General features: G+C 40.7%; 1 protein-coding gene across 16 annotated transcripts in view; it reads left to right on the forward strand.

Moving 5' to 3' along the window:
• LOC122576008 (CUGBP Elav-like family member 4) overlaps positions 1-18,747 on the forward strand; it is a 557,322-nt gene that overhangs the window by 502,622 nt on the left and 35,953 nt on the right. For all 16 annotated transcript variants that reach the window (XM_043745684.1, XM_043745688.1, XM_043745694.1 and 13 more), the window contains one exon: positions 10,958-11,037. In XM_043745684.1, the coding sequence (XP_043601619.1) occupies positions 10,958-11,037 (80 nt within the window). The remainder of the gene's footprint in view (positions 1-10,957; positions 11,038-18,747) is intronic.

An 18,747-nucleotide genomic window follows, 5' to 3' on the forward strand; every position in this document is an offset into this window, starting at 1 on the left:
CGTTCCTCTCAGTTTATTACTATTTTTCGTTTACACGTATACACGCGTGCCGTCGTTGAGTTATAGGAGAGATAAAAATCAAAATGTTATTTATGAAATAGGAAATCCCGGCCAGATGACATTTCGCGATGCGCTTGGATGCGAGCCGAAGGAAACGGTGTACAAAGAGGCGGGGGACATCGTCTAGTCTTGCTATGTTCGATTCATAGGCTCATACCGCCGCGGGTCAAGTGTCGATAGCAGCGTGTAGTACATGTCGCTTATAGATTCGTCGAGATGCCCCTGGCGATCGAGAGTCAATAGAAGTACGCAACAAACAAGAGGCTGTGCATCAGTTGGATTAGATTGGATAAAGTTGACGATATCGTTTGAGTTGAAAACTATAGCGTGCGTATAACAGTTTGGTTTGTTTCAACCGCGACTCTTTGATAAGACAGTCTCTTTGACGAAGATGCATGATTGTATGTACCCAGCGTGGTTTCGTGCTTGGCTGAAAAAATAAATAGGAAAATCTTTTCTTTTTCCGCCGACCTTGTGGTATGATAAAAGAGTTGTTCGCGCAAGCCGTCATTGCAAAAGCCGTAGTTGAAACGAATATTGGCTGGCGTTGTAAACACGAGCGTCCGGATATTTTTCCAACTTCCGAAGGATGTGTAATCTAGCTAGAACGAATATCTGTATGAATAAAAGTATACAAAGGCAAATTTAATATTTTTGTAGAATCATAAACGATTCACAGTGCGAATAAACACGAGCGCGTATTGGTACAATGGAAAAAGGAGAATGCAATTTTTAATTGGTTCTCGAATAAAGCCTTGATCTCTTGGCTACATGGTTAGAAAGTTAGTCGGGCAGTGATTTCGAAGTTCTCGCGCTATCTGAAGTCGAGCTTCTTCTTTTTAGTTCACGATATTCTCAGCCACGATCTCGTCCCGTTCGGATTAAGAAACTCTATCGAAGACGTGATTAAAGATTAGGTATCCTGTCGACTCTTGGCACGAGTCATGGTTTTTACTTCGATCGATTAAAACTCCAAGTTTATTAGAATCTTATTAAACTGCCAGTTCCCCTATCTTTCGATAAAATATTTCACCGTTTGTCTTGCGTATGATGTTTGCGGTTCTAGTTACAATGACGTAATACAATATCAGAAGTAAAATACCGTTTAAATATTTGCCAATGGTTTATGCACGGTTTCTGTGTTTCTTCTCTCATCGATGAATTATGTTTCAACAAAGTCCTCCTATCGGGAAATTCTCGATTCCAGCCGAAGTAGAAGTGCTTTCATAGTGCGTACGCGCAATGAACGAGAGCCCATCAGTCCTTACTGACCATTCAGCACTATAAAGGGAGCTTAAATATTGATTCGGTTGGCAATTATGAGTGGTTTTTCACTGGGTCTCCACAGGCGTACCCGTCGGTCCTGTTCTCCGGGTCTGCTTAATTACGGGATGTTTGCGTTTCTCAAAATTAAACTCCTGCTGGTCAGGACAGCGCATCGCGATAGCCCTCGGGCTACTCTAAACAAATTTACATCAAACCGGAGAACGTGCCACAATAACCGATCATAATCCTTCGCCGGATTTCGCTTCTATTTCTTCATACTCGGCCCCCATCGAATATGCAGCGTTTCGAGAATCTCAAAAGACCACCGTGCTTTAAAATTGTTAAATAATTACAGTTTTATCGTAAATTTTATATTTAAATGTCGACGAAGACCGTAGACAGCGGTAAATGTAATAAATATCTATGGCATAAATAAGCACTAATTTATTTTTTCAGTCAGTCCAGAAATTTGTTCCATCCATTACGAGAGAAAGTATTTTCATATTTGTGTCAGCGTTGAAGCAATATGGTCGTGATGGGAAGCAGATTGGAATAAAAGGGGACGAAAACAAGTTCCTCCAAGATCCCACGCGGTTTACTTTTGTGGCAGTAAATTAACGGTTCACGGTGAGACTTCTCTTGGGACCCCTTCATGGCGTCTCGTCCAGTTACAGCCCTTGCTACGCTTCCGTCGAAATTAGTGAAAGTCGAAGGGAAACGGTAATTCTCCGTAGAAGAAACAGCGAATCGCGTTCCAGCTTTCTTCCTTCCTTTTTTCCTTTTCTTTCATTTGTTACAAATTCAGCCGTTAAATAATCGGAAAGGATCGCTTAATTATGTTTCTTGGAAAAATCTTGATTTTATTTATACCTTTAGGCGTAAAATTTTTACGGAATGATATTTTTATCTTTAATCAACAACGCAGATATTCGACAAAATTGTATAAAATGATTCTGTTCTTCATTGGGTGTAAATAATTCAACATTTTTACGTAAATCCTTCCTGTTCTCACACATTGGGACAATTCTGATCCATAAAAAAAAAAGTGTTTCAAAGCTGTAAGCCCGATCGGATAACGATCAAAAGAGTCCCAAAGCTCTTAAATGCAGAAATACAACAAGCATGATTCCATTGTGACTTTAATCTGTATATCACGCATTCGACCTCTTTTTCTTTTTTACTCTGTCGATGTAGAAAAATCTAAAAATCGGCGTTTACAAATTATTCGTTCTGATTGGTAGAGTTCGAACGATTTATGGGAAGACTGGAGTAAGGAATGGCTATTAAATTGCTCGGAGTTAATAGAAAATTACGTAATTTGCGAATGGAGGAGTGCATACCTTTCGCGAGAAAAGTCTAATGGAAAAGAGGGCGCAAAGCGTTCGTGAAAGTAAGTTCCGAGCTTCCTAACTGTCGTGTCGGCGTTTTAACAATTATGGCAGGCTGTTCCCGCCGACGCACGACGTCCACGTTCCGCAAATGATTCGCAAAGAAAGAACGAAAATAAGAAATGGCAGGAGGCGAGGAAAATGAAAGGTGACGAGCTACGTGCTTCGGTATCAAGCAGCCGCGAGCTGCTTCCGCGAAGTTTAATTAAATAACTAGGTGACGTCGTGGGCGACGAGGGTGCATTCGCACCACGAAGCGAGGCCGACAGAAGCAGGGTCGAAAGCAGGGTTGAGAGAAAGACAGACGGAAGCGTAGAAGCCAGCAGTAAGAAAGACCGCGGGACTTGGAAAAGGGGGTGGACTCGGGGTCGAGGTGCCAAGTTGCTAGGTGACTTTGCTAGTTATTTAATTAGCCCGGAGACTCTCCTTTGCTCCACTGCATCCCCCTTTCCTTTCGACTCTTTTTACTCCTCGAAACGTCCACCCCTCCTCTCCTTTCTTCCACTAGATCCTCCCCCTTGCCACGATATGCCAGGACTCCCTGTGCCTTCACCGCGACTTCCTTTATGACCTCCAAAGGACAATATGCCGCTTTCTCTTTTCTAAAGCTCCCGTCTTATTGTTCTCTTTGGTCATTTCTGCACGCCCATTTGCGCGTGCAGATCCCACTCTGCTCACACAGAAAATCAGTGCAATCGTGCAGAAGCGACGGGAAATTTTCACTTTGAACTTCGTTCAAATTAGGATCGACCGTCTGTACGCAAAGGCGCCGGATATTACTATGTAAATCGACTGGGAACCGAACCCCGGTTTTATTAATTAATCTTTCGTAGATTCTTTCGTGATTGCACTAAGCAATCCGATGTGTTAATACCTGCGTTTGCACGTCGTTAATTTAAGTAATTGCTAAAATATGAAATTATATAAGTTATATATATATATATAGACATAATCAAAGTCATGATAATTGTTACGAAAAATAACTAGCAACGAAAGATGCCTTATGACGGGATAGAAAAAAGAAATAGAAAGAAGTAGGGAGAATTCGATAAGGGTGGGAAAAGTATGGGCTGTATTTGCCGCGTTCGAACAAGAAAAACAGAGATTCCCCATGGGAAGTCGGGAACCTTACCCTATGTTCCGACAACCGCCATTTTAGATCTGAACCGCGAACGGAAAGACATCGAGAGCTTGTCAGAGCTTAACTCGATGACAGGATGATTACTGGTATTACCCGGAATTACTCGAGAGCGAATTGCGCAACATACCGTAACGAACTCGTGGTATTTCGAAAATTGTGCATTCACTCTATAACTAGAAATCTAATGGAACGGTTGACGAGTCCGTAAAGACCGTGGACATTTTAGCGCACATGAAATATATTTCGAGATATTATTGTAAAAATCGTGTACGATTTTGAAGAATGAAGTGCATAGTCGTACACAGTCGAATGAATATGAAATTTTGTTTTCAGAAAAAGTAAAAATTCCTTTGGAATATATATAACAAACTTCGGGTTTATTTTTACAGAGTCGTCGCACGTGCCGAGCAAAATTTGTAAGAAATATTTGCAGATTTTTATTCGTACGTATGCGTTTACTCGTATTCCTTTTACACACCCTTAAAAAATTCAAGAAACATCTGTTGCAGCTACAGCAAAAAAGGAAAAAAGGGTTGAACAGGTGCGACAAAAAGCCTCGACGAAATTCACAGTAAACGCGACACTCGGATCAAAGCGGTTCCCGATTTCCGTAGTCGAAGCTGTAGCGGAATGCTACCTTTTCCAGGGAACGTATTCGAATTCTTAGAAAGCGAATCCGGCCAAATCGATATTACGCGCGATGAATATTTTGATTTCAATTCTGCCGGGCGTGCGTCATTTACATATTCCGAAACGTAATGGTAATAGGAATAGCGTGTAACAGCTTTGTGAAAAAAGAGAATGGCCAACGGTTATTTACTAGTTGCGATAGTTTCACTGCCACCAGGATTTCATGAAAGACCGGCGGTTTGATTAAATCGCTATTTCTAGGTACGTGCTCGGCAGAGACCGACCTTCTTCGCAACACGATCACAATTGATCTATCGAAGAACGCGTTAAACCTTGGTCAGAGCTGAATGCCAGAGGTAGCCAGAAAGATAACAAGAGAAGGCTTCGACAAAATCCAAAGTAAATGCGATGCCGCTGATCAAACCGGGACACGATTTCCGTAGTTGTCGCTACAACAATACGCTGCGTTGCATAAATAAAGCGTATACGTTGGACGTGATCAATATTGGATGTGATGAAAGTAAACCGGTAAAGCGCCGAACGACGCTCAACCCTCGTCGACGCGCGCGACCGTCTGTGTAATTTAATGCCGGGTAAATACGCCAAGCGGAGAGTAGTTTTGCACTGTAATCTAGATGAATCTGCTGGAAAGGCCACTCCCAACGGGCATAGGCTCCCGTCAATTACAAAACGACCGTAAAGGGATGCTTCAGCATACTTTCCTTGCCAGTTCCTTATCTTTCTCTTTCGACGTGACACACTTCGGATGTTTAATATCGCGGAAGAAGCACTTCCAGATTTTCCCAATAAATTTTCTTTTTTTTTTTTTTACTTTCGCCTCTCGTCGCAAACGTTACGGAGTTTTGGTATCAACGGAATTTCGAGTGTTCAATATCGTGAATTTAAGTGGATGTTAACTGTTTGGTCGTCTGATGTAAGATCAAAATTCGTAACAGAATAGACGATTTTCTGATCTCTTTGTAACTCTTCAGTCTTGATATTTTCGTTAAAATATCGTTACATTTTATGATTCTATGTGTGATAAAGTAGACGTAAAATAGACGCGGCGGAAGAAATGTCCAGCGGTTACGTAAGTAGAATGTGATTTGCCTGAGTGCCACCGAAAATGAGAGACATGGCGATATTTTCGGAATGCAGAAAGAGAGACGTTCCGGTAGGAAATTTATCTTCTCGTAATAACAGCGTGGCAATGCCGTTTTCCGGGTGTTGTCACGTCCCTTTCGTTCTCGTACGTGTCTACCTCTTTGTTTTCTTCCGTCTTCTTTTTCGTTCTCTCTCTCTCTCTCTCTCTCTACCTCTCTCTGCATCCCTTCGGGATTCGCCCCTGTCCGTATTACAATGGCATTTCGTGTCTCCACGTTATACTTACCATCTCTCGGCTTGTACTGCACGTTTTCTTGCATTCTACACCGGTGTCTTATTTTATTTCTCTGCAAATACACAGCAAATTCTTGTATCGAACGAAACCCAAAATCGATGTTGCGATGTCGAAGTAGGTATGTCTTCGATAAAATAACATTCCGATAACATCTTTTCCATTAATTGCGGTTTTAGGTATGTTAATAAAATATCAACGTGGTTGACCGATTTTACAGTGCGAATACGTTCTTAACGTTAATACAGTACTTTCGAATTTGTCATAAACAGAGAGTAGGAAATTCTAAAGTTACTATAAAACTGTGCGACTCGAAAATCTTGAGTTTATCAGTATCATTGTAATAGAGGAACGATAGCATTGCGTCTAAAATGGAAATATTATACATAAAATTTCACGATATTGTTCTAACAAAGGACACGTCCTTACATTTATTTTTAATCAAGTGTGCATCGTGATCAAAGGTGTATTACATATGTATTTTATTTCGAACATTCGTTTGTACTAGCAGGAACTCATTTCAGAGTATAAGAATACTTTTTCACGATAGAACAGTGCTTTCACAGCAGGCAAACAATATTTCAAGCTCCTTTTCAAAGTACTCTTTATGCCAGAAAGTGTTACGCTTCACGAGAACGGCACACAAAGGAGGTTTTAGTTTCATAAAAAAATTGAAGAGACGACTTCTCGAACCTTGTCCATCTTCGTCCATTCTCCATTGTAAAGGTCACAGTATTCATTTTTATATTTTTTTGTTCATCTCTCGTTGGATTTACATGTCTTGCTTCTCCCTTCCTCCCCCTTTCTCCTCCCTTCTCCTCTTATCCCCGTTGCCTACCCTGTGGCAAACCTGCAAATCTCTTATACCGAATTCCTAGTTTGCCGCCATATACTATATCCACACTTTCTGTATCTCCTTTCCTCGACGTTTACATTTGCATTTGCGCTTCTCTTTCCGCAGGCTTTGGAGAGCTCCTGCAAGCCTCGATGCTCGTCCTTTTTCCTTTCTCCCTGTTCCCTTTTTCCACCCTTTCTCTCTGACTCCTCTTCCCCTTCCCGTCTTCTCCCCGCGAACCCTGGTTTCATCTCGCGAATATAAAAAGGGCTGAGCACACGAGTGTTTAGTAACTTTGTCAGCGTTTTTAATCCCGCCCCTTATCCTACCTCTGCTTTCGCTTGTCCCGCACGCTCTCTTTGTCTCACTATTTCTCTCCTACCTTGAATAAGCGTATGAACCGTACACTTACGCGTTTGCTTTTTTGTTTTTATCCTTCTCCTTTTTCCTTTTTCCTTTCTTTTTTTTTTTTTTTTTTTTTTAGTTCGTTTCTGGCTTCGACGCATCCCTGCTCTATGTACTTTGTACCAAACCGATCGTTGTACCAATTACGAGTGCTCGCGCTCAACCCGCGCCGGATTTAGTAGCTTCATCAATGAAATTGATTCGTTTGGTCCCGGTTCCCGGTGTCAGCACACAAGCTACATGTCATGCCGGTAACTCAAACGGTAGTTATCAAGCATATGTTCAAACGATTTACACGTAACCCCGTTTTGCTCTTTTCTACTCTTTCGTATACCAAAAAGTGTCTCGTGATTTCGCACAATGAACAATGGACCAGAGTGCTCTTTGCGATGATTTCCATCGTACGAAAGTTAATTTCGTCATTTTTACGTATCAAATGATTTAAACATATCATTTAATAGATAGAGGATCGTTTAATAGATAGAGGAACGATCAGATCTAAAGATACGTAAACTCAAAAGTAGTTCGTTATCAAATTCTAAAACGGATTAGTAACGCCAGAAATACAATGCACTTCACCGATCAATATGCAATATCGTTGAACGATAATCGCTTTAATCGAACTTTCGAAATTTCATTCCGCTGTGCATATATTATCGTTACGCCGTTTCGCGTTATCAGGAAATCTCTCTAAATATATCAAGGCAAACAAAATAAAACGAACGCTTTGATATTAAATCTTGTGTAACCTATTCCAGATACTCGCGCCCTGCTGCGCGTTTCCCATGGTCACTAGCCTATTTTTCTCATTTAGCTAGTGACCCGAAACTATTAACGAAATAAGAGGAACCCCGCCCATTGACACAGAAACGCCCGAAAACGTTCAGGCGCGTGCCGACAACCCCTATACTAACCGAACGTGTTCGGAGCTGCGTGCAAACGCCTATCCAAATGATACTATTTTTAGGGGATATTTATTGCTTGTACATTATTGCTTGTAAAATTACCTGCTCTATTTCTATTTTGAACTCTTAATTAAACTAGAAAACGAAATTTCTTTCCACGTCGTGTCACGAAACGTAATAATTAAATTTAACGAGAGTTTATACGTCGATGAACACCACTATCTAATAAGAATAAAGTATAGTAAAGTAATGCCGTGGTCAGTCTGGAATTAAATTGCTTTACATTTTTTAAAGCTTCTGCCGCATTCTTTTGAACGATTCTCGAAATACCTTTGCTTCGGTATAAAAATAAAAATTCGATAAAGTACGTATGATTACGTAAGGTTAATAAAATGCGAGTATGCTCGTCTAACATTTCGAACCGTACATTTTTTTCTGAACAGGCGTAATTATTGTCATTTAAAATTTCAGTACACCGTGAATGAATGATAATGTTGACCATGCACGGTTCACTTCCAACTGTTGTAGAAACAAATATACATCATTGATTTGCTGTGTATTTCGCTGTTTGTTTGCGATTCGAACGTACGTGCCATGAGGTTTACAACATTTCGAGCAGCGTATTTTTCATTTGAGTTTGCATAAAAACAAAAGCACTCCGTTTGTCGGCCACACTATTGTATTATATCTTTACATTGCATTAACGATGGTCCTACTTCTATGGTAAAACAAATAAGGATGAGTTTACCGTGGAATTACTGTCGAGATAAGCGACATCGACACCGGGATGAGATAAATAATCATGTAAACTAGATTTTCAATTTGAGAAATCAAGCGCGATAAGGCAGCAGTGAAAATTGACCGCGAAGATGAAACCGCAGTCAAAGATTATCTCCGGTCTAAATTGAAATGCGACGAGTCATCTCGGTTTTCAATTATCGCGTCTTCATTGACGGCCACAAACACGTTGCTCTAATACGATCAAATTATCCGAGCGTAAGGATAATAAAAAAAAAATAGAGGTAAAAGGAAGAAAAGTTGGTTTCGCATCATCCCCCCTTGGAGAGTTTCCAACGTATCGGAAAGTCTAGCGTTCGCCGGTACACTGGCGCAAGCAGCGCGCGTTAGCGCTTCGACGACGACCGGTGGGAGTGAACGGGATAGGGATGGGGGGCCGCAGAATAAACTTAGACATGTTTGCCGAGCAATCAAATATATGAGTGGAAAGTCTCGCAGGCGTTATCGATTGGTTCGAACCCGGCTGTGGTGGCACACAGGCGATGAGGGGAAAGAGAAGAGAGAACAGTGGAACGGATGGGTCTAGGAAAGGGTCGCGAAGGGGTCGACGAAGGGTTCGAGACGAAATGGGAACGGGGAGAGAGATCCACGAAACCAGTCTACATCGTCGTCGTCGGCGAAGGGCCGAGCGGTTTGTCCAGTGTTTGTTGTTCGCCGTTGTTCGAGGGGGCAAACATAGTTTTCGAGCCGGCGAGAAGGAGCCGCTTCGTCGAACATAGATACACGTGCAAATACACGTACGAACACACGCGTCGCATAGACACATGTGTATATAAGTACGCTATACGTGTATACGTGCTCTTAACGGCATACGTACGCACGTGAACACGTATACGTGTGTATACGAAGAAAGAAATAGAGAAAATACATATGCGCGAACCTTTATACGTATAGGAACGCGGACTTTCGAGAAATTCGACTCTTTTATTTCCGCGCGACCTTCCTACCCGTCTGCTTCAAAGCGGCGGAGAAAAATCTCAAGAGCGCATCGTCTTCGAGAGCCTCGTCGGAGATTTCGCTTGCACAAGAAGGAATAGCGGGATGGGCCAGAACAAGCTCGCAAGCTCGGACAAATTCTTGCGATGTCGGTGAACGGTAGGGGTTGAGTCGCGAGAAAATCTTATCCACCTACCTACACTTTGGATCGCTCTTATCTCCGATTTCGGACATTCTTCGCCGTTCTTGTACGAATTCCCATTCCGTAAAACACAGCGAATTTGGCAGAAACGGTTAAATAGCAAAGGATTTTGTTATACATATATCCGATAAAACTGACCCTTGATGTTTCAAAATATCCTCAGCCGTGCAAATCGTTTCATTAATTCATCAAAACGATCTTCCTAGTTTGTCTTCGGCAAATAACATTTTTTTAATTAGGAAATACGACTCGAAATCTGAAACCCGAAATAGCTTTGGAACATCGAATATATTCCTTTACGAGAGAAAATTTTATCTATGTAATATAACATGACCGAAGGATATGATAGCGGTTATAGAAGTGAACTAATTAAATAGTATACCACGTATTTACTTCTTTAAAAATCGTTCCCCACGAGTGTGACAAAGTATTCTAGATTATTTTGCGAACGATCGTAGATAGAAGTAATTTTTCAGGATCGTTTGCTCACTGTGATACGCACCGTTATTGCTAGAAACCAGGAGTGGTGTCCTGGATAACGGAGCGTTTCTCCGTTCGTGGTAAACATCTTTTATTAAGTGCACGTTGCGCTCCGCTGGCGCGTCAATTTTTCAAAGCACCCTCGAGTTCTTTGTCTTCGCGTCTCCATCTAACTATAAACGATAAGCACGCGTAGCAGGGAGTAGGGGCGATTAATCGTTCCATCATCGTTAGAGATGGTCTCGACTCTGTGACAATGGTGAAAACGAAACTTCTTTCGCCCTCCCTTCGCGTATTCTCCCTTCGGATAAAACGATTTTCGTTTTTTTTTTTTTTTACCAGTGTCGAATGTAACGCGCGTACATTTTCAAGTTTCGTTCGTAAAAACAAACCGCGGACAAATCAGTATCGCTCGGATAATCGAAAATCTTTGTCGCCAATAACGCTAATCATTTAATCGTTCGTTTCGCACGAGCACATATCGAATATTAACGAAATTTCTCTTTCTATTTCAGGCTGTGCATTCGTGAAACTTTCATCACATCAAGAAGCGCTAGCGGCGATCAATACCTTACACGGTAGCCAAACTATGCCGGTGAGTGGAAGCTATTGTTTTTCTAAACACATGGGAAATTGGTGTAAAACGCTTTGAAATTTTTATGAAATCAATGAACACGTAGTTCTATTGAGCAGCAACGAAACAGTCTCCTTTAGATTAATGAAAAGCTATATGCAGAATAATAGCAGCGATATCGCCGCTGTGCTTTTCTTAAACAGCGTACGAATTGATTTCCAACCGATACGGTAAAGTAATAATGTACAAAGAAATATCTATAAACTTCACGGAGGTATCTAAGATTTTATCGTGTTCGTGTCAAATTGAACGATTATACGCTAAATATACATAGACAGGCATCAATGACTCAATGAGAAAATTTCGTAAACGTAAATGAACGAAATTAGAAAGCAAATGAGTACGCATAAGACGATAAATGGAGTTGAAAGTAATAGAAACGACGAGTGCGTATCACGGATTCATGGATGACCGTTCTATGGAACAGGTAAATTGTATAGGGTGGACAACCCTCGTAATGACTGTCATGCATGCAAACATACCGTGGTTCCAATCTAATGACTGGCCAAACTGAAATCTGCATAACACTTGGAGAAGTGTGGACTACCTCCTTCTCCGTCGCTGAATCTCCTATGGCTTCTATCAAACCGCCAAACTTTCTCAGCTTAGGGTCGGACCAGGAATTCCCAGTTGTAATTGAATTGTCAGTGAGTTTCGTTCGGGATTCCACCTGCTGATTGGTGAAAGTTCGCAAAGCCGCTTGCCGAACTTGACCATACAACATTCCTCCTCCAATATCGCCGTTATTATCGTACTGCAGTTATTTGCTCATATTTATTGACATGTCGAAGTTTGGCGTTGGACTCGTTCATTAGGATTACGCTTGATAGAACGGCTCGACGATTAATGATGGAAACGTCGACTATCAGAAAGATACTACTGGATAATGAGAAGCGCACAACGTGTCCGATGACAGAATTGGATATTCTATCTCGTACTATTGTAGAGACGCAGCATGTATCTTCGTCCTACGATTAAAAGTCATTTTTGACAGTGTATACCATTAGCTACATTTTAATCAAAATATTGATTTATTCGCATGATTCTTTACTCAAAACTTTGCCGAAAACCCTCGGAAACAGCCGGTGTATGATGGATTGCTTGTCGACGGACACTCCAAGTTTGCACTTTTAAAATTTCGTTACTAAAATTGAGAGCGATATCAACCGTGTATTCGTTAGATACGCTATATTATATGGAGATTTTACAAAAAAAGAAAGAAAATGTCCTCTATTTTCCGTGTCTTTCTTCGCCTCATTGACTCATAGCTCTGTCTCGTGTAAATGAAACACGAACAGAACATTTCCGATCGCATAAAATCGTAGAGAAACTTCATAACTGTGAACTATACACACGGTGCAATTCGTGTTACCATGGACGTACAAAGAAACGAATGCAACGAAGTAGGAGAACCGTTGAAAGTCCATATACACCCGATATTTTCCGATGTATCCGGCAATTGTTTCGCCGTCCATCAGTCCGACGGCGGGTGAAGAAAAAAAGGACAGTGCCGTATTTTCCAATATCAACGAGAAATTCGCGTTCCGTGTCACGCGTGTGCCTCGTGTATGAAATCACGAATTGCATCGTAGCCGAAGGGCGCGGCGGGGACAGATGCGAGGCTGTTACGTGAATATTACTCGTTACAACGCTCTAATCTAATAGCGAAACACGAGGAGAAATTGTGGGTACAGAAGGGGAACTTTAGGATCGTGCCAGGGACTATTTGCCCTTAAAAGAGAAACTGACATGGCGCGGAACGTAATATGCAGATCGCTTAATTATCACTGCGAATTATGCAAATCTTGATACCAACGTTACGAGATTTCATCGCGTCCCATCGAGTGGCTCGGCAGTGTCAAAACGTAGGATGGAACGAGACACGCAGTTTGCCGTTTCATTAGGACGATTCTAGATTTATTAGCCTCGTAGAAACGCTCATAATCGACGGAACGGCGCGGCACCCTCGTTAAACCTACTAAATTGAAGTTATATTAAAATTTTATCGTCCATCCATTTTTCGTATAAACCCTTGTAGAACACATTCTTCTTTTATCTTTGTCATCTAAATCCTTGCGAGAGATTGTCACTTTACTTAACACTCTCCTTCCTAAACCGAAACGTAGTACGAATATTGTCTCTGAAAAGTTTTGGCATTCGACATTCACGCAATTTATCAAAGAAAATATTATAAAATGAACGATTCGTCCTCTCGGTAAATAATTATTTCAATGAAATCGTTCTACAGGAATATTTCACATAATACACAGCGAACGACATCCTAACGCTGTAAGGATAATTCAATTCGACTGCGTTCGATCTAGTTTCTCGTGTCTACTCGCATGCGGATGTGATTCTTTTATACACTGACACGCGCAATCATCAAATTGAGATAGAAATTTATACCTTATCCTAAGTAGTTAGTAGCGATAGCAAAGGGAATTTTCACGAGCGTAGAGATACAACAAACAGTGGAAAACCTATGCATCAAAATATTATACACATTCGATCAACTAAATATCTCCCGTATTTGGTACTTAAGCAAAACGTTTAACAGACACATTCGCTCGCATAAGGAGTGAGTGATTAAGTGGCACGATGATACGGTATATCCTTGGAATGCGTCAGGATACAAGCTAACTGGTCATAGGACGAAAACGTTCAGACCTTGGAGCAAGGTCCTTATGATGATTAAGGCCTGTTAAACCGAGGGATGCGTGAATAGCGTTGGGGCCTCGCAGATATTGGAGATCTCAGGCCGGAACATTCCAAGGACTCTCTATATCGAAAGAGAACGAACCAAGGGCAGACACAGGAAACTTAGGAGGAGAAAATCTCGAACTTTGTCCTTGTTAAACGAGAATATTCTCGGTATAACCATGAGTCGGGTACGCTACTTGTGTACGGTTAGAAATATGTACCTTCCTCGAAATATCCTGCCTTAAATTTTCTTTATTGAAAGATAAAACAATATTAAATGTAGATGATAATTTTGTACTCGTAATTTTATACTTTATTCCGTTCTTCGAGCTATCCCCGTCGCTTGTAATGCCTTGTAATTTTTTAAGCTAAATATCTTAAGCTTAAGATCTACGCACACGATCCTGTACATCTTTCCACACAATTTTGGCTCCGTATCTTTATATCCTATAGAAAATTTATTATCGTTACTTCAACGAAATTGCTGCTCTCGTAGTAAAACTTGGTGCAGTAAAACGCGTATTGACAGAAATGTTCGATATTTCTACTATCGGCGAAGAATCGATGACATAATGTATAGAAAATTCACTCGTATTATATGCTTAAACGTAAAACTCTTGCCAGAGATTTTGTAGCCTGGATGTAAACAAAGATAGAAGGAAATGGCTTTCATAATATCGATGCTATAGTATCTTTCGTAATAATAATAATAATAATTTTGGATTCGGATTATATCGTGTTATCAAAAGCATGTAGTACATAAATTGAAGATCACGGTAATACAGCTTTTATGGTGTTCTTCTATAAAAGAGATATCATCGATTTTTTGTTTATGTGTTTTAAAACTACATGCACAAAAAGATGAATGAGTTTTATACGAGGTAAAAGTAGAAGATAATAATAATAATTATTTTTTACTCAAAAAGTAACTTAATTGTTTAGATTTTAATACTAATTTAAAGAAATAGAAAATCCTTGGATGTGTCCGTATATCAATAATTGTAAAGTCTATTGTACCGGATCACGCGATAATATTTCTTTTCATCGAGTAACTTTGCGCGACTATTGCGGTTAATATTTCGCAATGTCAATACTGTAGTTTTTCTTCCAGCGAAAAAAAACTGCTACTTTATACGGCCGAAGTTCTGTAAACATTTTTCACTTCGGATTCAGTAACCGTGTAATATGATTTACGTTGCTCGAATAGACGACGGGATTCGTACAGTAACTTTACGGAGCAATATTTTTACGGTTTTCGCAATCCGTTTTTCTCAGTGAAAACGTTGTAAGTTTCTATCAATCGGTCAGCATAAAAATATTATATTTTTAACTCTATCATGCGATCACCGTTCGATTCGTAAACTATGAATTTCAACATTTTCTTTTTTTTTTTTCGATATAGCTAACTATTTCCGAAGCAAAATTTTCCTCTAATATATAACTTTCTAAAGTACATAAAAACTTTTGACATACCGTTGAAATGCCAAAGAAGGCCTGGCATCGTTCAAATATGTAAGAGGTACATATTTAGAAGTTTGCATAATATGAATGTGAAAAGAAGCAATTTGAAAGCAATGCTTGGAAAATCAATCGTTTTCCTGTCAAAAAGGGCTGAATTTACATCTATATTGTGGAGGAACAATATTTCTCTGGGGGGTTCTCTGTTGGTATCGGGGGTGGGTCAATTTCGAAATCATAGCATGGATATCAACTGATCGATCATTAAACCAGGGTTATTACCGTGAAAAATTACTAGCCATGTCGCACAAATTCCCCGATCATTTTTTTTCTGGAAGCTCATCGAGCCGTATAATGCGGTTTGCTCTACTCGAATTGACAGGGTGTTCACGCGTCACGCGGCGGGCAATATTTCTCCTGGGGCTCAATATTTCTGTGAGGTTCGCGGTCCGTCTCTCGCGGTTCGTGTCACCGGTGGAATGCGAGCAAGCGCTGGCCTCACGCGTAGTTATATCTTCTGAAGCGTGTGACATTTCTTGTCACGCCTCACGACACGCTCGCGAACCCTCCCCGCGGTATGCTCTCCGTTCACCCACTCATGGTTCTGCAAACTCCTGAAATGCCTCGTAATAAAAGCAAACGTACGGGAGAAGTGTTTTGCTACGGTGCTGGCTAAAACGTGCCAGAACGTAACACAGTCGTTTTCAGTGTAGGAATTTTACGTAACGTTGCTCCGTTTTTATTTTCCTCGCCAACCCTCGGGCGTGCTGCCACCGCTCGGAAATTAAGTGCTCGGAATAAAAAGACTCCCACCACCACCACCACCACCACCTCCCCCCCCCCCGCTATTCTTCCATACTGAAACGCGTGCGGGAACGAATTTAAACAACGTCTTGTTCCTCGCGTACGCTTCATATTTCCGATACTTTTCAATCTATTCTGTCGGCAAAATTACTTATCACTGAAATGCCGAATTTTCTCAATTTTAGACAAACGATCGCAATAAATACACAAAAATCTATCGAATAGTAGAAAAGAATTTATTGTATAATCGTTTCGGATAAGATTCTCGAACGAGTATTTGTATAATAATTCATAGTGGCCGAGAGATAATACTGTATTTTCTTTGACCCTTTCATCTAAAAGATTTACCCGGATAATGGATAACCGATGTACTATTATCGCACTTATCGTAATCGAGTTGTACCGCGGTTTTTACGAGCAACGCTCACTCTCACTAACACACTCATTTGTTTCATGACGTTCTACCGTATTTTGAGGATGAACACTTAACGAATCTACTTCTAATTCTCGATTTATACTTTGCACAGCATTCTCAATAATCAGCGATGATAAACTAATAATTATATATTTCTCTTTGGCAAATGTAGTTGCCAAATCATCACGACGAAGAAGAAAATTTGAATTTGATTGGACGAGAGATCTTTTGATAAAAACATCGACACGCGCGATTAGGTGCGATAAGGTGCGCGATCTTAAGAACCGAGAAAAGTAGAAGCGTGTGTTGTAGATGGACGTGTAGCATCGATGGTGGGGAGTAGCCCTGGAGCCTTAGCGGATGTTCCTTTCTGTTCGAGAGGAAACGAGCGAAATGTGGATGGAAGGAAATTGTCTCTGCATTAACGGAGGCTCGGAAACTGCTTCCAACATTTAATTAAAGACATTCCCTGAGTAATTCCCTCGGCGGCCTCGTAATTGCATTGCTTTTATCTCCTATACAACTGTTACTTGTTTGGCGAGTCTTTTCTATCGGGAGTCAGAACAGGAGACCAAATCCCGTGGGTAAGAAAAGCAAGGTGGAAAAGAAAGAAAGAAACGCGAAGATACGATACCCCTCGATTCTACCCAAAGGATAACCGTTCTTAAGGAGCGTACCTTAATATCCCTATTATCGTGATTAAATTTGAATTGGAGCGAATTAAACCGGTATCTCTAAGCTTCCGCTTAAAAATAGACAATCGATTTGCAGCAAGTTACGTGGGATGTAACGTGACTGAAAAGTAAAGTTATTACGGGTACGTTTAACGAGTGAAGATTAAATTATTGCAGATAGGATTTACGTCTCCTTGAATTGATTGCTCTCCAAATTTACGGGGCTACCCTCGTAATTAAGGGGAACCCTTCTTACCGAAACATCATCCACGAGTTTCGAGCAGAAACTGATATCGCCATTTTATAATCGAAACGAAATCCCTTCACCGTCTTTCCAACTTAATTTCCACGGACAAAAAATGTATTCGTCGTTGTAGGATATTGCGCGATGTTCTTAACAATTCTATAATCTAACAAGTACGAGGCGAACGTTAAGAGGTAGTAATTTTTACTTTTCTCATTGATATATCTTAGATCCTTTCACCTGTTATCCCGATATATAACGAGACGAAATGGAAAAAGTGCTAAGTCAGGTGATTTTTCTCTGGCAGGCTAAAGCGCAAAACTTGTAATTTGAAATGCACCGGAGAATTGGATAGTTTAGATCCATCCCTTCGATTCGGATTCCAACAGAGAATCACGTGGACAAGAGGCAATCGGCGTTCCGGCCAGTCTTGCGGTTCTAGTTGTATCTATTGAAATTACCAGCTGGCGAATTGGCAAGTGTGATGGTGCAGCTAACGGGAGAACCTCCAATCAGTACGTAATTGCTTCATTCCGTTGCCAGGTCCGCTGCAATATCGCGGTTCTCTGAGCCGTACCTTTACTTTCAAAGATTCTACCAATCTCGAACGACTAAGGGATTTTTTGGTTTACATCGAATTTGCTGATCGTGCAAATTTGGCTAAAAGATTCATTCCGATACGTCTCTCATCCTCGGGCATTGAAGTGTATTTGAACACTATCTGTCCATTAAAATATGTACTTATTTTGTACTTATTTATCGCGAATCGTTATGTTCTGTAATTTGAAGTTTCTTAATTTTACGATAAAAAGTGTATCGCTATTATAATTGCAAATTATTACTATTTAATAGCTAATTAGATTACAAATTTTTAATGCATTTGGCTGAAATTGAACAAATACGTTAACAAACGTGACGCAATGTAACGCGAATAAAGGAACAGTTTCATCAAACTTACAATGTCGCTAAACACAAAGCGAGAAAGCAGATTTGAAAGAATCAGAAGCATCGATGCTCGACTCGTTTCCGACGATCTAACGTTACAAAAGCCGAGAACTGTTTCAACTGTATAAAGTTCATCTCGCTGAGCCTCGTGTAACGAAGACTTTGTACTCGGCACTATAACGAGACTGTGCTTTTGTATCACGGATTTTAAAGAGACAACCTACACGGTAAAGTGTACAAACATAACGAGACGAGGAGTGGAAGCTTCAAACGTTCTCCTGGTGATATCGCTTGGGGTGGCTTTTTCTTTTCGCGTGTAGTTCAGAACGTTGGATCGGAATTAATGAACCGTAATCCCCCAATAATGAGGCTTCGGCTTCACTGGCTCTGATACGACCTCGGCACCCTTCTTGCCTCCCCCCTCCCCTCCT

The sequence above is a fragment of the Bombus pyrosoma genome, linkage group LG15 (genome assembly GCF_014825855.1).
Source record: "Bombus pyrosoma isolate SC7728 linkage group LG15, ASM1482585v1, whole genome shotgun sequence".
In the NCBI taxonomy this organism is placed as follows: Eukaryota; Metazoa; Arthropoda; class Insecta; order Hymenoptera; family Apidae; genus Bombus; species Bombus pyrosoma.